Below are 22,416 nucleotides of genomic sequence, written 5' to 3'. Positions count from 1 at the left end.
GGACAAAGATGGGAAAGCACAGGAAAACCTTAATCAGAATGTGCTGCCTCCTCTAAACTGACCTTACTGTAAGAGGCAGTCCTACTCTCCAGCCCCTCCCCAATTTCTTACTCTTATCCTGGAGCATTTGTGTTTCTTGAGCTGGAAAACAGTTAAAATTATTTTTTCTGAGTTATTTTAAACTTGTGTTGGTTTCTAGTCTTATTTTCTATGCAGTCACAAACATTTGTAGCAGTATAAAGTAAGAGTCTGGGGAGCGCTGCAATGATGGGAGAGGGATTATTTCTTTTGATGGTAAAGACTAGCTTATACTCTCTGTAAAACTATAGGTGACTTGTGACATAGGTGACAGCTTTTTAAAGGTTGGTTGTTGTATCCTGAGATATACTTGCTATTTTTGCAAATGCAGATACAGTAGTAATATTTTCTTCCACAATACTCACTTTAAAGTCAATATAATGACGTATGATTGCAAGTGTGACACAATCCTTAGCAGACAAACCAGGTAAATTTTCAAAACCTAAAAGAATATTAATCATGTCAGTATTAACAGCATGATGAATTTATCTTAAAATGTAACATTCTAAAAAAGACACCATCTTATTTGTCATATAATCACATGCAAACATCTTTATCACACACACACCCCAGTCAGTCACTGTTCTAATCTTGAGCAGGCTTTTGTGTTAAAAAAACTGTTTTCCCCACAATAAATTAACTCTCGAAAGTGGCTCCAGTGACCTTCCAGTCACTTGGAAAGCAGGATAGTTCTGCATTTGCTACACTTCTGTGGGAAGGGTTTGATCTTCCTTTAACACAAATAGTTGAGCCCACAGGTCACGGTTTCTAAAGAAGCAGTTCGACACAAATGGAGTTTGCTTTCGCTGTGAAGTAGCCAACAGCAGAATCGTATTATAAGGTGTCCAGTACTTTATTTCAAAGCTTTGTAATGAAGGTGGTCCTCCATCTCATAGACTTGAGCCTTGAGCATAATGCCTTGAGCATCATGAGTCCATCTTTTTAAAAATATGTTGACAACATGTGTAAAAGAATAAGGTAAAGAAGTATGGTTGCTAAGACTATGCCTCATTTTTGCATGCTGAATGTTTATGATATTTGACTTTTAAACCCCTCCTATATATAGTCTATTAAATCTCATTCTAGACTTCATCATACCATCTGTGTGGTAATGGGAACGTATCATCTATCAGAGCGTAATTACCTCATGTTTTTAAGTTAAAGAAATACCATAGATATAGACCAATTAACACTGATTTTCTAGATCACCACATTACAGGCTGTTGTGGAGCATGACTACAGTCGAGGAAGATGCTGAGAAAAGTCTATTAAAATATTTTCATTTTGTTATTACCCATTTTCATGTCATTTCAGTACATCACAGGAGATATTACAAGGTATATAACTAACATAAGAGGTCAGGATAAAGTTGGAATGATATCTCATGCATTTTTGTTTTAATAAAGAATTTAGCTGCAATCCAACATTTAATATAAGACTAACAAAAATTAATAAGAACTTGGGTTACAACAGAGAAAGAACTAGCTATAGTTTATTAAAGAAACTAAGGATGTTTTCAAACCAGTTGGTTCTCTAGGATATCCAGGGAACTGGTTAAAGCAATCCCAGAACAATTACTGATCATTTTTGAACCTGTGGAGGATAGACACGAAAAACCAAACATAATGCCTATTTTTAAAAGGGGAAAAAGACAAGTCAGAGAATATTGGTTCAGTTCAGTTCCTGAAAAAAGACTGAAACAAATAACTAAACAAAGAATGTTTATACAGCTAACAGTGAAAACATTTTTATCCAAAACAAATTAGTAAAAACTATGACCTAGCTTTTGTCTACAGCCATACAAGAAATCTTATGGATATGGAAGAGTTTATCATCTATCTTGACTTCAGTTTAGGCTTTTAGACAAGGGTGTAATGAGTATTCATATTCAGGGTGCAGGTAACAGTATTTGGAGGGACTGCAGCATTTCAAAGAAAAAGATTAGAATGCAAATTAATCTTGCCAGTTTGAAAAATTATCTAAACACACAGAATTTAATTCAGTAAGGATAAATAAAAAAACTAAATGTAGGAAGAGTCACTTGTATAAATCCCAGGATGGCAGGTGACTGGACAAGATCCTAAGTCAAATGACCAAACAACATCATGCCATTATGAATAGATTAATTGTTATATTAATGTCAGAATGTTTATTTACAAGATAAGTAACATAGCTCTGTTTGGCAGTGAGGTTTCTGCTGAAGCACTGTGTTCAGTTTTGAGACTCTACAGATCAAGAAGAATGTGAATCAATTGGAAAGACTCAAAAAACCTACTAGAATAATCAGAGGTTACACTAGAAAATGAGATCAGTGAGTAATGTCTTTCTTAATCTAGGGAAATAAAATTAAGTGTAGAAGTGTTACAATATGTGAAAGAGATATTGTGTGTGGGAAAACAAGTCACAGAAAATGTCAAGCAAATTTGAGGTTTAATTCTAGGAAAACTCTTCCTAATGGTAGAGGCAGCCAAGTACTGAGGAAGTCTTGAAATCCCCATCAGTACGGACTTTTAAGAACAGGATGAGCAAGTATCTATTAGTAACAGTGTTGATGATGCATCTCAAAGTTTCCTTTGATCTTTTTTTTCTTCTTTTATAGTGGCTTTATTGATTGCCAGTGAACAAGTTCAGTTCAGTTCAAATATGACACTAACAAGGCAATTCACTTGTCTTACCTAGCTTGCACAATAATGAATAAAGTTTTGCCCGTATGTTTTCTGAAATTTCCACGATGGCAAAGCTGGGACAGTTGGCAGGCATCGGAATGACCTCTTGCTGTTTCTGGAAGCTGCTAGCAATAGGTCTCTTCATGTCTAATAATTTCAAAACACAAAGCCAGAGTACAAGAATGAAGAGGTAGTATGTTCCCAAAGCTATTAAACTTGGAGGAAATGCTATCTATGTAATGAAATATGAGGGTCTTTAGCAGGCAGCTATGGACATATTCTTTTCTGTGATGCTTCCTCCAAAACACAACAGTTCCATCTTACTTTGTGGATGCTATGTCAATCACTCTGATAGTTTGGCCAGGAATTTGAACATAATTTGGGCCAGGAAATATTAATTATCATAACTAAAGATTTGCAAGAACATAGCGCTCACCTTACATCTTTTTACAACATATAACAAAACACGATGCCTTTTGAGTAAGAAATTACGTAGTTCTAACTGTCTAGCATTAGGAAAGCTGTTCAGGATACTAGCCATGGCTCTGTTCATTGCCTGGTTCATTCCCAGCTGATGCAGAAAATGCCATCTAGCGGCCTGACTCCAGACGAAACAGAGAGGTGTTTCGGGCTTGGTAAGAAATACAGCATAAAGCTATAAACATTGCAATTTACTTTCATCAGGATTCAGACTACAAAAGCAAATACTGCCTTTGCTTTACTTATTCAGTAGAACTACTCACAGTTTCACATGCATCATAAAATTTACCAACAATCCTTCCATATCGATCATGTTTGACTCCTAGATCCGACTCTTCCTGTCTCCACAACTGTATTAGAAGGTTAGCTGCTGTTTGATCTTTCGCCCCTCGCCAGGTACTGATGTGCAAAGTGGTTTTAGGGTTGTCACAAAATTCAACCAAGATTCCAAGAATTACATTGCACAGGTTCTTTTGCTTTAACTTGGTAAAAGGAAAAGAAAAAAATGTTTTAAACTGTTCAAAACACAGTGATATCTACCTTCAAAAAAGATAGAGAAATTGCATAATACATAATCAGGTAACTGCAAGCTTTTCATCACAATTATTTGCACAAAACTGGTGTATAAACTTGTAAATCTTTCAAGTTTTTGGAATCCTACCATGCAAAGTTCCATAAATCAAAGAACATGAGGGAAATGAGTGTAGGATCGTGTAAGACACACATACCTGTGTGTAGAATTACATACTAGGTTTTGTATACATGCCTCGAGGCTCATCACATGCTGGAGAATATAATACTACCAAAGACTTATTTTTTTAAGAAACAGACTCTGAAGGCAGTGGCTGAGCGGTACCACGCAGCACCTGTTCTGTTTTATGGCCAGATCTTTTAGCAGCAGCTATGAGTAGGGAAGGATCTGCAGCCTTGCGCTGCAGTGAAGGGCGTCAGAAGCTGGCAGTACGGCCAGTGAGAATGAGGAGGGGATGAAAGAGGGAAGATGCATGCTTATTTTGACAGGTGAAATGCCTGTGCCAATTCTACGTCCAAGACCCACAGAAGTAGCTATACATACAAAACACGTGTACGAAGTAGCTTTAAACATCAAAACTTTTAAATAAAACTTATATCTTGAAGTGTATACTAATTCTGCTCTTACTAACTTCAATATGAAGAAAGAACTAAAGTGCTTTTGTAAACAGAGATGTCATCCAACATAAGATCATAGGTTGAGTTTTCTTTTAAAAAGAGTATATTTTTTGTAAATTTAAAACTTCCTCTGTCAAGTATTTATTTTTAAAAAAAGATGCACGGAAAATCTGTCCAATCATTTCTGAGCACATATCCTGGTATGTGATTACTTTCATACCTCAGGGAATTACATACACTGATCTTTTTCTTAGTATTATAATAATCTTAGGAGATACGGTAACAAAAGTAATCCAGTTTTCCATGTTGTTTCACTACTCTTTCATTCTGTAACAAGAAAAATAACAATACCTACTGCCAACAAATCCAGAAGGAGAAAAATGCCTTGTTTTTCAAGAAAATAATTCTCTGCAGTGTAACATCCAATGACACAGGACCTTAAAGGGAAACAATTTGACTGTGTAGAAACATTTTTATGCTTTAGAACATTCTACAAGCATCTCATTTTTTTTTTTATTGAATTGCATAAATATATTTGGTATGCAATACACTTCAAACCTTGACGGTATGTAGGGGAATAGAAAAACCATGCTTCACATGCCTTTTCATTTACGATGTATAACTCAATATACCTTACTTGACTGCTCTTCCTTCTCTTGCAGGTGGCACACCTTCCTTGTAGCAGCCCAACAAATTTGGCAGGTTCACAATGAATTGGATTAGAATATGGATTTGAGCTAAAACTAACTCAGTAGAAGAGGCTAAAATTTAGCTGGATCATGTCCCTGATCTGGCTTATTGCAGGGCTGTGAGTGAATCATGGGGGTGAGACGAGCAAAACTTTTTTTGGCAACACTGTTTACTTCCAGTTTAAAATGATCATAAAACTAGCATTCATGTTGCTATTGCTTCCTTCTCTTACTTCCTCACTTATGGTCATTAAAACAGCAACTGAAGGGATCTTCTGCATCAGTCTTTTCTCCCAGACAAACATATCATTTGGCTTCCAATGTATTTATCAACCTCTGCCTTAAAACCAATTAACTTTTGGTTATCTTCCTATGTATTGGCATTCTCTGATAGCAATCATTAAAATATTTCTAGCCCAATTTAGCCAGTTTATAAGCACTTCTTATGCTTACACAGTTTTTAGCTAATATTGGTCTATTCTTGCCTTCTGTTTACTTCTCTAAAGTTATTTACAGACCCTAACCATACACCTCTCAGAGAGTCTTAGGTAACTTTCCATGTCAGGAGGTCACTTTGTGTGGGGAGTTAGGTTGTCATCCTGAACCCTTATTTAGAAGAGAACACATACAGAATTTTCCATTTATTTTGTACCATTTTTAATTAGTCAAATTGTATGAAAGATTTTTATACATTAAAAATAGAAGAAAGGCCTACATGTACAGAGAAAAGCCATAGCACTGCAGACCTAAAAAATACCAGATTTGACATTTTTAAGTTACTGCTGCTAAAATACTTTACTAACCACAAGCAGTCGAGTGCACTGAGGAGGAGACAATTGTGGCCTAATTCACTGTGTAACTTCTTTGAATCCATCTGAATGAATGTGATCAGTATATTCACTCCTTCATAGCTGAAGAGTTCCTGTTGAAACGTTAATTAAAGCAATATGTTTCTTAAATGATATTTACTAAATAACTACATTAAAAATACAAAAGAAATTGAAAACTTTAAATATTTATTTTGTAATAAATTTGGCCCACTCATTAGAGCAGAATATATTCCTTATGATATACATAAGAAAAAGAGATTTTCAGTTTTTCCAAACTGCTAATCTCATTTGTTAGCACACTTTCATATATTCACTTCAAAACCACGTAAATTAGCAGTGAAATAGGTGAGACACTTCCTAGTGGATTTCTGAGTGATTATGCATTCTAACTGTCACTGCCACCAAAACCCGTTATCAGACCTGATTTGCTAGTGATGAATTACAGTTCACATCTGCTTTTGAATAATTAAAGAGAAGCAATATCCTTTAAATGAAAATATATCATATTTTGATATTTTCTGCACAGTATGAGGTAGAAAGATACATACCTTTCTGTGGAGATCATTTTCACAGAGAGCAGACAAAAGAAATAATATATCAGCTTGGATTTCCAGTAGAATGGCATCTTCTTTCTCTTTAGATTTGTTTGCTGCATACTTTAGGATATCTATAAACGAATATGTTTTATACATGTTAATATCCTATACACAAGTCAGAATTCTATTACAGCTGTTCATTTAAAAGAAATAATATCAAATTTACACCAAGGGTTTTTTAAAGAAATCAACTTATGCTGTTCAGTTTTATCTCCTCTGTTTTGTAATAGCTTGCTGAAATGCACCACTGATGCTGTGGCTTCATGGACTTTACTTTTGGTGACAGAGCTGTTGATAGCAGCTTGCACGGACTTCTTCCTTGTTCAGTCTCTGTGCTACTCCTTGTATTGTGCCAGTGCAATGAATTCAGGGAACTGATCTGAATTAAGCAACTCTTAGAAAAAGGCTACAAACTTACTGATTTGCCCTGCTGTACAGCCTCACAAACATCTGTACTGGCAGTGGAAACATGGGAGACATAAAATACCACCACTGCTGAGAAAATTGGCCTTGGAACCACTATGTGAAAGATGACATTCAGACACAGAACTCCCCCAAAGTAAGAAAAGTTACTTGAATCTGATACGTAAGGTATAGCGTTAATTTTGCTTTCACTAAAATCTGTAAGTTTCCACAGAGTTTTCACTGGAGTTCAATTTTCAGCTGAGGGTATTACAGCTTCTATTTCTAGGCTTCCTGATACAACATACTCTTTGAATTCCAAAGGATCTTACCTATTTTGTCTCTTCCAGCATGAGTCTGACAGAGTACTGGAAACTTTTTATTATTGTAAGAAAAGAACACAGTGTGTATTGCAACGTAAAAACAAATGTAACAGTAGGTATATGTTACTGAACAAACAAATGCTCTAAAATTGCAGGTGCAGTGGTTCAGCAGTTTTATTCTGCTTTTATTCTTCATAATATTATTCATATAAAAGTACATTGGTTTTAATTTTCTTCTACTCTAAAGACGGGCTGTGGAAAGTGACACTGTACCAGACAGGTAGAACAAGACTCATGGCTGGAGTTCCCACAGGCTACCATAAATGTACAATGTAACAAAGGAAGTACAATAAAGGGAAAAGGGGCAGCTTTCACTCTGAAATTAAACACCTAAGCTTTTACAGCTGTCTGTTTTGCTTAGTTTGTTCAACTTTGTGTGTTACAGTGTAACAAAATTCAAAATCAAATCAAATACATCTTGGATTAAGTGAGGGTTTTTAGTTTTTCAGCAAAGAAGTAACACACTAAAACCACAGCACACAAGAAAGCACTAACATTCCTAGTGTCAACAGAAATGCACTAATTTAAGTAGAGCAATACAAATTGTGCTTTACCCAGTAGCTGGCTAATTGCTCCCTGGTCACACAAATTAACGTTCACAGCATCATCATAAAGGGACACAACAGATCTCAGCACTCTCAAGCTGTAGCGCATTTGTGCAAGTTTGTTGCCACGACCACCTGTTCCATGGAAACTGTTACCTTGACCAAGGAAACGATCTGTGGAGCAATCACAATGAGTATTTTTTTTTTTTTGGCAGACAGCGTAAATTCAGAATAATAATATGCTTGGGGGAAGGCAAAAGAAAAAAAGCTTATCAGTGTAAGCTGAAAAGAAACAAACAAACAAAATATATCCCTTAATGTCAGAAAGCCTTCTTGTTTAAAAACATCTAGTACTAAGCCTGTGTAGGGCTATACTTTTTACATTCATAAGAAAGGTATGGTTTTAGTGAACATTTAAAATTATTAATTTTTTTTTAATCTTACTAGGTTAATAAGCAGTCTCCAAAATGTGAAATATCTTCTCTAACATGACAGTTATAGCAATCTTTTTATCTCCATTAGACCCAAATGAAAAATTCTTCCTAGGAAAACATACCAGTGTCATGGTGAAAACTATCTACTCCCACAAAACCAGTCCATGAAACTGATTACAGTTAGTTATCTTTTTACTTAGCCCATACTTTTAGCTGATGGTCACAAACCAGCTTTAATCTGGAAGCTGCCTTACTGTTTACAGCTCTAAGTTTGAGTTAATGCATCCTGCCTCATGACAGGAATTACTGGATGGACTTGTTGCCACAACAAGAGTATCTGACTAGCTTAAAACATGGGCAGTAGAGATGTGTGGCAGCCCACACAACTGAAGGAGTAGCAATACAGTGGTACCCAGGGAATGGGGCACCAGCTTAGCTTTCAGTAGGAAAAATACTATGGTCCTTTCTTTATGAAAGATTACTTTCCCAAGTGACCTATTGCCAAAGAATCATTCTAACTTCATGAGTTTTACATTTTTCCCTCTTGTCAAAGAATAAGTTCAGTTGAGTTGTGTTTTGAGGTTACTGTGTATGACAGCCATGAGCACCTACTGACCTTGGCCTATACACCATTCTAGAAACACAAGGAGAAGGGTATTCGCTTGGCAGGACAAATATTTATCTACTAACAAGGGAGCCACTGAAGCTAAAATAGCAATTGCATGAAGCTGTAATTCTTCATACTGGGCAGCAGACCAGTCATGAAATCCAGGCTTTTGGTTTGGTTTTACATAATAAAGCAAAGCTGGCATCACATCACTTTCACTGAGAAGCTGCAGTCAAGACAAAAGAGAAAGAGAGACATCTTACAGGTTTCACATGCAAATAAGAAAAATCTAAAGCAATGACTCAATCTTACCTGTTACACTATGAAAATTATTTTTTATTGAGAAAGTATGTGATGCATGTACTGCCAGTACAGATAAACTGTTTATATCCTGTAGCATTCCCACGGACTGTGATGTGTTAAACTTTATTATGTTTTTCACATGTATTTCAGTAATGCTTTGCAATCACTTGACAGGTAATTTTCCTAGCATGGTCTAGGTTTGTAACTTTTCTAAAATAGAAACTGTATGCTGCTTTCAAACAGCAGAACTTGGTCTAAAGTTATGTATGAATTATTGATTTGGAGCTGTCTATTGGACTATGCCAGATGGACAGCTAAATAATATTCCTGTGATTCTTCTGACTTCTGCCCTGCTCCCACCCCCCTTATTTTTTTCCCCGGCTTGTTGTATCTTCTGTTCTGTTAAAACTTACCTGTACAGCACATGGGTCTTTAGAAAGGACTCTTATTATATTAAATAGTAACTTCTTCAGCTCAAAGTCCTCATAAGAGTAGGTAAGTTTAACAGCTTTTACCAAGGGATTGGGAATTTTAACTATGGAGGAAATTGTAGACAAGTTACAAAAAAATCATCATGAAAAGTCAAAACAGTGTAATTATGCAGTATGAAATCTCTTACCTTCAGTAAATGTTGCAAGTGCTATTAAGAGCTCTGCAAATCCACTTTCCTAATAGGTATTCAAAAAACATAAATAAATTAAATTGCAGCAAAATTACAACTTAAGATTGAATTCTATTTTTGCTTTTTTCTTCAGAACACAGAGTTTAATGTATGGCAGAATAAACAGAATTTTATCAAAGAAGAGATCAACCATTTGACCATTGTACAATACTAACTACAGTCCTAAGGGTACAATTAGTTAAATACACGTCTCATTCAGTACAAGCCTGAACTTGCATGGGGAAGTCCCAAACACAGGTATTCACTACTATAATCTGCCACACATGAAAACTCTGTTCTCAGTACTGTTAAAAGAGTTGTGTTTTTTAAAATTTGTTTGTGCACGTGTAAGTTTAGACATCAGGGTTGTCAGTTATCACAAAAACCCTAAAATTTTATGCCTTCAGCTGTGCGTACTAAAGCACTTATGTTGAACTTTAGTGCATTTACAAATAAGCACAAGAAAACTGCATGTATGAGCAACACGCATTTAGAAATATTACATATTAACAATTCAGAAAATAAAATCTTGTAATTTACAGTTCCTGGAGAGCTAACAGAAGGAAGTTATGTCTAATGTAACTGTGGATAGGACTGAGACCAGCGGGTGTCTATGCAGCACACTAGAGGCTTTGTTTCTGAGGTGATTAGAAGCCGTGGTTACCAGCACAGTGCTCTTCTTGAGCAACAAAATACATTAACTTGGCCTCAGTACTCCAGCAAAGCCACCACAGAGCTTTTCACGAGCTCTCAACAGGAGCAGAGCTCACAGAACACTACACAGACACTCCAGCAGAATCAAACAGTTCTATTAGTTTTGCAACAGCTTTTTAGATGCATCCCCAACAAGCTCTGATCTGATTTGCTTGGCCTAGATCTGGAAGTTAGCATAAACCCAAATGATTTTAACAATCGGGAAAATATTGCAAAAGTAATTTTAAAGAAAATTCTGGAGTACACAACTATATTGCCTATTAGCTTTTGTCTCTATAGTATCTATATTCTCTGTACAAACTCATTGCAAAGTGGTTAAATAAAAACCAATGTTATAACTTATTATTTTCCTTGCTGATGAATGAAAATTCAGATGGAAACCAGTCAGCAATTACCAAACATACAGTTTTGTTTTAACACAGAAATAATAGTAATTAATATCAACATAAGCTTTACTTGACATATATTTTCCAGTTTACTTGTAGTGAGAAGATGATTTCCCTTTTCAAAGGCTCAGATTCCTATGCTGTTTTCTGAATTATGTTAAATACAAGACTGAGTTTTCTGAAGTTGCTTGGGTAGTATATTAAGACAAAAAGAGAACACTCAGATGAAAATTTCTCTGGTATTACCTACAAGGCAGGATTCAATGGTAATGTTAATGTTTTTGTCTACTTGATATTTATACCTTGTAAAATATCTAGGGAGGCTGAGAACACAGAATGTAAATTAAAACATTTTCATTTTTCTTCATTGAAACAATTTTTCTTCCTTGTAGTATAAGGAGTATAAGGAATTAAAAGCTTATCTTGTAGGAAAAAACTGCCCTGTTTATACAGCCAAATAAACAATTTGAATGTTTTAGACATCAAGTATGTTGCTGCAATAGTATAACAGACATTTCATAATCGTTAGTGACAAAATGGAAAGCTTGAATGAAAAAACTGTAATCTTCATTGCAGACTATAAAATTTATTTAGTAATGCAGCCAATTGGGAAACTTCTACTCAAGTTGAGAAATTAATTCCCTGAAGTAATCCATTCCTGAATGGCCAATAGATCTACAGGAATTTGGTTGCTTAATTTTTCAGTATGTGTGTCACAACTTTAAATGATGTTCTAAACCTCAGCTGTAAAACAAAACAATAAAAGAACATTAACATCTATTAAAAGTTAACTTCTCTCTAGTTTCCTCATAAAAATTCTGGAATATTACAGAAGAATGAGTCATCTGCTTTTTAGGCAAGTCATGATAGTGCATTCTGGACTACATTTATGTGACCTAGTCTTATGTGTCTCTTATTAACTGGATCTAAGTAATTATTTTCTCAGCTTTTTATTTAGGGGTTCTGAGATGACTTTTGGAGGATCCTTCTTGTGCCTGGTTATAAGGCACAGATATTTCAGTTGAATTTGAGCCATCTGAATATAGCCCGTACTCCTACATCCTCAAACAGCAGAAGAGATTTAGTGCAAAACTCCTTATAACAGAATAGCACATCTGAGAATCTGCACAAGTATACAAGAGTTAGCATTAACTTTTGCACATGAATAGCGTTGGTGTAGTTTTTAAAGTATTAAGTAAGGTTGATGCTAGTACTCCAGAATAATGACCTACAGATTTGGAGTCTCTTTGAGCGAAGGGGAATTGCAGAAAGAGAAATGGTTTCTTGCTCAGCAAATCTAAGAAAGAGGAAGCACTGGAGTCAGAATAGAACAAATACTAGACCCTAATGGGCAAAAAATACTGAGTATATAATATCAAAGGAGAAGTTATTAGTCTCTGGAATATAACTATAAATACTTACAATCATAGATGCTTCAGGATTTTCAGCTAGTAATGTGGCAACCACCAAGAGGTCATTCCGTAGCTGGCGATCGTAATGCCGGAAACCATGCATGAGAAGATCTACAAATACTTCTTTCAAAGCACTTAAAAGAAAGTGAAATGCGTTTTATTTTTTCTTTTCATATTCTAATTTTAAACAGCTCTAGGTATATGAATCCTTATTCAACACTATCCTTTTCAAAGCCTTAGGGTTTAACTGCAAGAGAAATAACGTAAGACTTTATTATGAAATGGATTCTTACGTGTACCTCCAGACACCAAATTTAAGCATAGATGCAAAGTGTATGTTATTACAAATTGCACCTTCCACTGTATGTGATGTAATTAATTAATAGAAAGATATAGTATTTACTCATGCATGGAACTCGATATTTTTGAATTATTATTGAGAAGAAATGGTCTAACCCTAAATGGTTAAACCAGTGTCACTTGCACCAGCAAAGGATCTAGAACTAAGCTTTGTATAACATAGCATAGTTTCCTACTGATTTTATAATATCAGCATTTCAACAGTGCAGTAATACTGGACTACTGGGCCTAACATGAGCTTGAAAATGGTGTAAATAACTTCATCATACAAAGGAATAGATAGGCCTATACCTCCTGCATTATGCAGCAGAGCACCTTGAACTCCCTCTTACCCTGTAACAGAAACAACTGGTAGCGGATCACTGTATTCATGAAATATAGAGAGGCTTGACAATGAAATAGTTTTGAAGTTGACTGGATGTGCTTTTAGATGGATCCTGGCCACTGAGTTTGAAAGCTACCCAGCAGGCATCTCTTGGATCATATACAATTTCCAGGCATCTCACAGGCCACAGTGCTATCTAACTTGCTGAAAGAGATGCCTGAGGGGTCTAAATCATAGGCTGCTTGGCTGTAAGGTCTGATCAAGTACTGCTTCCATTCTGGAGAATCAGATGTGTTAACACTGAAACCTTAATGAGGACGTAATGAGACACCACCATTCTCCATCTGTATTTTCTCTCAATTCATTTCAAACAAAATGCTACACAATAGCAACGCTTTAGATGTCTCCATAAAATGTTTCTCTGTACTTACTGTACACATTCCAAGCTACTGAGCTGATTAACAACTTCTTCTTTTGAGGTGTTTTCTAACAGGTTCCATAGAATTTCTGAGGAATGGAACACCAGCTGTCCTGAGGGATCAACACCATTTAGGTACAAACAGAGTATGCGGGCTGCTTGGGCCTTCATCATAAGTCTGCAGTTTACTCCTGAAATTATGAAAATCTGAATAATTAATTACCTGTAGGTCAGTAATTGTTTTAGGCATCTTCAGAGAATAAGTGATCTAAGATCAGAGGTATTGAGACAGTTGAAAGAATAGTTTGTACTAACCAGATCTGGAGAGATGCTGGAGAGCTTTAAGTACCCACAACTTTTCGGTAAGTTGATTTTCAACTAATGCTAGAGACAAAACTAGAGCTTCTGCTAATCCTCCTAATTCAGCCATCTGAATTTTGTAGTTTGCACTTGTTGGCTGGTAACCTGCACATACGATAGCTTCAGTCATAATGCAGTAAATATTCAGAATTTTCATTACTTCACAAAATATTCACCCTTTCTCAAGAAAGGATTGAGAACCGAGTATCATATTTCCTTAGTCCTAAAACCAATTGAAAAACCAATCCAATAAATAAGAGATGGCTTTTCTTATATCTGAGTATTAATAGTGCCTAAAGCATATCCAACAGTCTTACCCTCAGAGAGACTAAAATGCTATATAAACAAATTAATTGCTTCCTAGAATTTACAGAATGAAAGAACCAGCAAGGTTACAGAAAGGTGAAAAAACTTCTTCAGTTCATGCAGTAAGTTGTTGGTGCAGGTCCTAGTTATCTTCTGCAGCCTAATTACTAGAGAATTTATGCCTTTATTACTGTATTACGGAAAATATGTGAATCCAACCTTAGATTTCTAAGCTTGACTTTCTAATGTGTTCCTGTTCTTAGTTTTGTCCATGCATAAGCAAATCCATACTTCATTACTGAATTACGGGGGAAGGGGAAGCACTGAGAAAATAAATTTATATTTATATATGCTAACTCATGAAAGCAAAGTTTATCTTAAATAGCTTAAAAATATATATATCAAATTACATGAAATGTAGGATTGATAAATGCAGATAATGCATGTGGTGAAACAAGTTTTAACTAAGCAAAAACTCTGATAGGCTCTAAGGGTATTACTTTACAGGTAAGAGAACTCTACAGGATCAAACTTTGGCAAGATTTACATATTTGCTTAGAGATGAAGAATTTGACTAAAAAACCCAGACTAAAATACTTCATTCAGTTTTGAGATAACACTTTATTTTCTAAATCTGGAGAAGAATAAAATCTCTTGATATTTAACATTCACTTATCTTGATGGAATTCTTTACATATATACAACTAAATGCACACATAGCTGCTTGCAGGATTTGAGTCTTGTTTGTAAGGTAAACCCAAATTTATACATTTTCATATTTCTAGAATCTTGTGAGGGCTGTTGCAGCTGCAGGTTCTTTAGGCCTCCTAAAATAAATGAAAACTAGCAAGAGGGCACAGGAACTAGTGCCATGCTGTCGGAACACTGCAAAGGAGCACACTGACATTCAGCATGCTCCCTCACCTGCCCTCTGGATCCACACTGTGACAATGTTCATCTATAGCATGGCTCCCTATAAATCTAGCGCTGTCTCACAGCCTGTGATCCTGTGCCCCTCTAGGAGAAGATCCATGACTGACTTTGCCTGATAACAGCCTCTGGCACTATCATAAGGGTCAAAGGAATAAATAGTAGTCGATTCCGATGACAGTTTGCGTGCCTATCTGTAATACCAGAGGATCACGCCTGAGCTCATATGAATGCATCATCAGCCTCTTTCTGCAGAGACAAGTCACACAATTTATTCAAAGCCTACATTTAAATGTGTCCATATAATATGAATTCAATCAAATTTAGATGGGCTCAGATCTATCCCTCACAAGCAACACAAGTGAAACCAGAGCTGCTTCTCTGCAGGCTACATATACAAAGTTGAAAATAACCTTTCCCTTATGTTCTGATCCTAACCACTCTTTCTTCTTCCATTATCCATGTCTCAGAGAACTTGTAACCACTTCACATTTTCTAGATCCCATAAAGGTAATAATTAATTCCTTGTACATTGATGAACTAATTTCGGGTTTTGAGTACATATTGCTGCAAAAACTTTAATTGCATGCTAGCTAATGCTCTATATTTAATATATGAGATATGGTAACTATAGTTATAAAGAAAAATTAATCCACAGCTAATTAAAAGAGCCATTTCAAAGTTGCTGGGATCATAAACACTCGATTTCTTGCCACACTTGAAAATACTGTGCTTTACCTGAAAGTAGTTTTCTTGGGAGTTCTGTATTATAAAAGCTAACAACACACTTACAGATTTGTATTCTAACTTGAGAGCTTGGCACGCTCATCAAAGAACCTGTTAGAAACAGAAAAAAAAAAAAGTAATTTACAAAGTTTATAATTTTTTAAGAAAGTAATCTTAACACTTCCATTTACAGTACTTAGTGTTTCCTTTGGTCATACCCCCTACAAATCTGTCGTTTCATGCAGAGTTTGATTAAAATACTCAAGGGACAGGGACTTCCACACTGAAGAGGACAAAGGTCTTAGAGGAGTAGCACAGGGTTTATCAAAAAGCGACCTCCTCTGCTTTATGGCTACAGACCCTTGTAAGAGACTGGATGTTATTCCAGGAGTTGTTGAATTCAGAAGAAAGCTACTACACTAGACTGTTGTCATTGTTACATGTCAGAAACTTTTCTTCTAGCAGACATGATATGACATAGAGGGAGCACAGAAGAAGATCCTTTCCCACAAGATAAAGAGAATTCCATTGAGAGCTAACAGTGCCTAAGATGGATAATATAAATCATCTTTCAGGTTTTAGTGTCTTTTTAGGCATGCTACTCTGAAAAGAACCTGGAACTATCTGAAACCAGGAGGCCATTCTGCTATCTACTTGGACCTGTGAAAATAAAGACTTCTAAAAATACTTTCTCACCCATTTCAAGAAACATCTTTTTTTCTCATGTGTGATAGTCTGATTGTGCTACCTCTTTATCATTTAAATCTTACCACTAAGTGAGCTGATATATCACTTGTGCTCTATTTGGAAGTCTTCTTAACCTACAGTGCTTGCATTATCTTCTTTGAAAATCACAAATATGACATGCAAGGTCATAAAAAGATATTTTGGTACTAAGAGGTCCAGTGACATTAAGACGTGACTTTGACACCTTCTCCTCAACAGCTCTCTTAAAACAGATTTCTGAAAAATAGAAGCTCATGGCTCAGATGCAGCAGGAAGCTCAGGTCAGAAACTGCTACTCCTAGCAAGGCGTGGCACTAAACTGACTTCTGTTTTGCCTTTGTAGATGATAAGTCTCAGGTTTTGGGCTTTCAAAGCTTTGAGCTGGGAATCAGGAGTTACTGTTTCTCACTTGTTTCTTCCATTTGGTTTCAAAGAAGCAGGAAGGATCCACGTTCCTCTTATCCCAGGCTCCAGTTGTTACAGTAATACACCAATTTCTCAGAGCAACATGAAATGAAACAGGCTATAGACTGGTTTAGTTGCTCAGTTGTACTGATAAAGTTATCTCACATAGCTTTTGACACTGGCAAATATGTAATTCTGCTAGCTAACCTGCAGGTTAGCTGCAAAGCTAAGTAAGAATGGTTTCTAGTACTAAAAAGCACAGAGGACTGAATGAATAAGTGAAAGAAATTACTTACCTTTACTATGGAGGTAACAAGAAATTAAAATTGGCTAATAATACAGTTCATTTTATTATGGAATAATAATAATTTAATTGTGGCATACCAGTTTATACTCACCCAGTTGTGCAATGGATTTTGAAACTGCCTTGGAATAGCTTACTTCATCAGATAATTTCTTTTTTTGAAATGGTAACCTGAAAAATGAAATTTAAAAATATTACAACTATGCTTAAAACACTGCAGAAGAACACATTAATCAAGTCACTAGGAAAGCTCAATAGTTTTTTCTCTTGTTCCTTGACATTTTTTGCAAATAAGGACACTTTTCCTAGGACAAATATATCCTTCGCAGTGTTGATTCTAGACTGAAAAGTCCATAATCTGGCAATTAGTGGTACATGTTCATAGACAATATCTCCGTAATTCATATTCGATACAATAAAAACCAGTGAATAAACAGATGTCATTTAAATGTGGAAGATTAAATACTGGAATCTAGGCACTATCAGGCTATTGTAGAGCTATACTATGCGTAGACATGTGCAGAGGTGCAAAAAAAGGATCATATACCCTGGGCAAACCTCTTGAAATAGATAAAAATAAAACCAATAAACTGACTCCAAATAGCCCAATGACAAATATGTTTTTAAAAACAGGATAGTAAGAGATATTCAATAACACTTGGAAAATAAATTTAACATAAACATGTAAGTGCTAAAAATTCTCCAACAGTAAACATTAGAATATTATGCTAAGGTCTCTGCAGCTCAGTGTAGAACCAGCTTTCCGGTAGGTTAACCTCTGTAAACACAGTCAGAGAAAAAGAAAGGCGAGAGCAAATAATGGAATAAATGGGGGGGAGGGGGGAAGAAACAGCCATTGAAAGAAGTGGGAAGAAGACATGTAAACAGAAGCAGTTATGAAAGAGTGGAAAATTTTACTACAGAAGTTCTAGTATCTGAAAGAAAATTTTAAATAATAGCCCCTCCCTCTAGTTACAGGCTTCTCTTTGTCATATGAAGCAGCAGTGAATTGTGGTGGAATTTCCATAGTGCAGAAATTGAAGCAAAACCCAAGGGTGCAATCTTCCAACATATATCCATTGCAAAACCCGTGATTATTGCTGAACTGCTTTAAGAGACAAAAAGCCTTACTCACAACTACATTTTATCGACTTTATACACTCAATCTCAGTTTTGTCTCCCTTCTGCCAAAGAAAAAGAAACTTCGTGATGTCCTTTCGCATTCTCCACTGTGTGGCAGCAGAGGAAAGCAGTACAACTGACGGTGCTCGGGGAAATGAAATACTCAGCTGAGAAGTTCTATGCTTATTAAAGCTAACAGCTGAGAGGAAGGTATGCAAAAACCTGTTTGAATATCTGGTTTCTATGTGACTCGTTTTCTGTCTGGCATAATTTTTCCCTTCCTTACTCTCTCCAATTATAATTAAATACAGGAGTAACTGTAGTTACAAGCATTCTGTAAGGAACTTTATATTAAACTGTTGAGGAGGAGAAAACTATTGACAAGTGTGGATAACACCTAAACTCTATTCTATAAATATAGTATGACAATGGAGATGACCAGAAGTTCATGCAATATATTTTTCAAGTAATTATAAATTCCAAATCCTCAGATTGTTGTGGTTCTTTCTCTTCTGCAATACGGCTTGTTATTTCATAAAGCTTATCTTCAGGCATTAAAGTGTCTTTACCTCAGATTTTTAAACTCAGGGAGTTTGTTTGAAATGGCAAAACATACCTCAGCAGGACTTGGCTGCTGAATCTTTTGAGGCCAGCAGTCCCAGAACAACTTACTCAGGCAGTAAGACACCTTGGGGAATTGCTTCCAAGCAAGCTGGGGACAATCACAACACAGTTTTGAATACGTAATAGGTAGCTTCAGAGATACTGAACTGCTAAAATGGGTCCGGTCCCTCTTTCATGCCAACAGAAATTAGACTCAAGGAAAACACAGTTCATGAAAACGAAGGGATGATACAATAGATGCCTTGCAGATCTAGAAGCCTTGTCGATCAATGCTGTATGGATATGCCAGTTGCCCTAGAAAACGTATGAACATGTTAATAAATGTTTCAATCTCTAAAAGAAGGGCTGAAATACTTACCCACATAATTCAATAAGTTCACATAAAGGCTCAGTAAAAGCTTCCTGTTCATTCATTTTTTCTGCACACAGCTTAAGAATTTCGATAATTTGTGCTAAATCCTTAAGGGGCTTTTAATTTAAAGTTAAGGAAATCAGATTGACTGTACTGCTGTGGAACAGAAGCAGAAGTTGAAAACTGTATTCCTCATACTTCAAAGACAAAACCAAGAAAAAACAAGGCCAGTGCTTTAACAAAATTAGATGTCTAAAATGAGCACATGAGTCAATACTTTGGCTTTTTGAAGCAGCATTACTTTTACCCAAGTACAATTCTCACAAATCTGATTTAGATTTCTGATCAGCTAAACTCACTGCAAGTTCAGCACTGAATACCTAAAAATACAAAAAATTTTTATATCTCAGTGTCAGATTTACCTATCTAAATTCTGAGATAGCCTTGAGGTATTTTAAATTCTTTCCCACTGTAATCCCAAGTGATTGAAAATCTGGACCCAAACACATATTTAGATTATCTAAATTACAATAGAGGCACAAGATCAAAACTGAATAATAGCGAGACTGAGAAGTTACTACCAATCTACTGATCCGTGGAAACTGCCTGTAAATACTTAGCCATAACTCAATTGTGAAGTAATGTGATAGCTTTTCACTTTTTCACTGTGGCATTTAGCTGAACTCTATGATATTAATTATGTTTTTCCTTATGTCTACATGCTCCCTAGTACTTCTGATTACTTGAAGCCTTTCTATTTGTACCGTAAATATGAAAAAAAGTTTCAGATAAATTAATCTGACTTTATTTTTCTTTCAAATATCTCCTCACTGATAGTCATTGCAATTTCATCTGCTGCTTCTTAAGTAATGACAATTATTATGCTTGTCTATTCTGAGTTGGAAGTACACTAATTAGATTTTGAACACTTTCAACCACTGTACAGGTGAGATCCCTCTACCGAATTTTGGAGCAAACTAATCTAGCATCCAAGAATCTTGCTAACCTACCAACCTTGGGTATGTATGCACAAGAAGCCCAATGATGAGAATGTATGTGGAGCACCACTGCTCCCCATGTGGAAGCACGGCACATCACAAAATGCTTTGCTGAAAAGTCAAGAGTATTACCATATAACACCATGACTTCAGAATTCTACAGTGGCAAAGGATACAAGCCCATTTTCAAAATGCTTGACTACCTTCTTGAGAGTTTTCAGCTGCTCTTTTTCCAAATCTTTCTTAAGTAAAAGAACGAAAAGCAGGTTTTAATTGCAGCTCACCTTAGAACACTAAATGATTATGTTTATCCCCTTTTAAGTTTAAATGAAAGTGGAAACAAGATTAAAGAATCACAAGACACAATGAAATTCTGAAAGTGCTTTGCAGCAGGATTAGTTCCTTGATGAAGCCTCATTTCTAAGTATGGAGTCTGGACTCTTGTAACTGAAGAGGCTTTTTAAAAACTCTTTTGTTCAAATGTGTCTTAAATTCTTTGGGATTCTGTGAAAGACAACTATGAAAACCAAACCTATGTCATACATGACATGGATGTGTAAAAACGTAGATCTAAGCGGCTTAGAGTCGGAGCTCTGCCACCACTGGAAAAGTCTGCAAATTCAAACTGAAAACAACTGAAATGAGGATATGTCAGTCAGGGTGTGTCAGTGATATGCAGCATTCATTCCAGCCCCTCTGAGTACTTCCATGCTGGGCAAGAGCACTGCAACTTGAGGCAGGCCAGAAAGTTGTTTCAGGAATCTACAAGCCCAGAATCCTAAGGGCATTTTATCATATATCTTGCACTCTTTAGAGAAGCAGTAAAACAGTATGGTTCAGCACATTTTTCTTCAGTCAGTAAGTTTATTCTATCAAGCTCTATCAAAAGAAGGTGGAAAGACACAAACTACTTCTCTGTGGGAAACTAACTTAAACTGTGGTGTTTGATCAAGTTCTTGTTTTAAGAATATAAATTATTAGGTTTTTAGATCAAAAGTAACTGATGGCTTAGTGAATTTAGTTTGCCAAATCTTTTTGTGGAGACCAAAAGGTCTGTGGAAGTCCACGCAATACTGCTCTCTTGTGTGCGTAGACAGTCATATTTGTTCTTCAGCTCTGAACTTCATGTCTATCTCCTTCCCTTAAAATCACCTCCCTGGATAAATGTTAGCAGTTAACGTGGAGAATTACATGAATTCCTGACATACTTTCAGTAACTCTGAATGTATTTATGTTTCTTAGCTGTAGGTTAAACTCTCAGTTAAGCCACAAATTTTGCAGGTCTATTTTTTAAATGTGCATGCTTTTGTCTTTTGTTTGTTGTAAGTGTCTGTGTGAGGAAATACTGCCATTTACACACATACCATTTTTTAAATACAGAAACATGACTGATACCAGTCCGTATTACAACGACCACCTCTAGAAGGGTTCGAACACCAGAGCAGATACTTCAGCTTTGTGCTCTGCAGGCCCAGCCCCCGGCGCCATCTGGTGTGTTTGGGGTGGGTGCTGAAGGAACTGTACGGACCATTATCCTAAGCCCCATTCCTACCTGTGCAAGTGAAATAACGAGGTGTCACGCTTACTTACTGAGCCTGAATCTTCCAGTAGTTTGATGACGTGGTTCAAATCCACTGATCTTAACTGTCCATCCTGGAAAAGTCACACTTTTTAACTTTTTTTTTTTTTTTTTTTTTTTTTAAGACCGTGCTTTAAAATAGCTTAAACCTTGAAATGTGAAAGCGCCGCGTTGAACCGACACGACCCCGCCCTCGGGCGGGTAACGCCGGCTGTGTGCAGCACAGACCGGGGCCTGTTCTCAGCCCGCCGCAGCGGCCAAGACAAGCGGGGCCGGGCCGGGGCAGGGGCTGCCGAGCCGGGGCAGGGCGGGCCGGGCCGGGCCGGGCCAGCGCCTCTCGGCCGGCGGTGGCTGCGGGTGACTCCTGGCCGCGGGGGAGCTCACCTGGACGGCGGCGGCGGGCGAGGCGTTCATGCGCCGCTCCCCGCCGCAGCGAGAGGGGCCCGAAGCCGGCGATAGAACCGGGGAGCGGGCCGGGGGGCGAGAGGGCGCCCGTGAGGCGGGGGGCTCGGCCACGGCCAGGGAGGACATGGTGCCGAACCGCCG

The 22,416-nt window shown here is 36.8% G+C and overlaps 1 protein-coding gene across 1 annotated transcript in view; it reads right to left on the bottom strand.

Moving 5' to 3' along the window:
• The window catches only part of LOC119146963 (GTP-binding protein 10-like), a 59,683-nt gene extending 37,267 nt beyond the window's left edge, over positions 1-22,416 (bottom strand). Inside the window, exons 1-19 of the mRNA XM_037385373.1 lie at positions 22,255-22,416; positions 21,882-21,944; positions 20,468-20,533; positions 19,300-19,409; positions 17,290-17,366; positions 15,773-15,871; positions 13,754-13,903; positions 13,452-13,629; positions 12,346-12,469; positions 9,782-9,830; positions 9,576-9,697; positions 8,869-9,085; positions 7,828-7,992; positions 6,441-6,559; positions 5,866-5,984; positions 4,729-4,810; positions 3,514-3,706; positions 2,754-2,891; positions 444-520 (exon numbers count right to left, since the gene is read on the bottom strand). Coding sequence (XP_037241270.1) covers positions 444-520; positions 2,754-2,891; positions 3,514-3,706; positions 4,729-4,810; positions 5,866-5,984; positions 6,441-6,559; positions 7,828-7,992; positions 8,869-9,085; positions 9,576-9,697; positions 9,782-9,830; positions 12,346-12,469; positions 13,452-13,629; positions 13,754-13,903; positions 15,773-15,871; positions 17,290-17,366; positions 19,300-19,409; positions 20,468-20,533; positions 21,882-21,944; positions 22,255-22,401 — 2,295 coding nt within the window. The 5' untranslated portion in view covers positions 22,402-22,416. The remainder of the gene's footprint in view (positions 1-443; positions 521-2,753; positions 2,892-3,513; positions 3,707-4,728; positions 4,811-5,865; positions 5,985-6,440; positions 6,560-7,827; positions 7,993-8,868; positions 9,086-9,575; positions 9,698-9,781; positions 9,831-12,345; positions 12,470-13,451; positions 13,630-13,753; positions 13,904-15,772; positions 15,872-17,289; positions 17,367-19,299; positions 19,410-20,467; positions 20,534-21,881; positions 21,945-22,254) is intronic.

Source organism: Falco rusticolus, chromosome 4 (assembly GCF_015220075.1).
Source record: "Falco rusticolus isolate bFalRus1 chromosome 4, bFalRus1.pri, whole genome shotgun sequence".
In the NCBI taxonomy this organism is placed as follows: Eukaryota; Metazoa; Chordata; class Aves; order Falconiformes; family Falconidae; genus Falco; species Falco rusticolus.
This window is presented reverse-complemented; position numbering and strand designations above follow the sequence as displayed.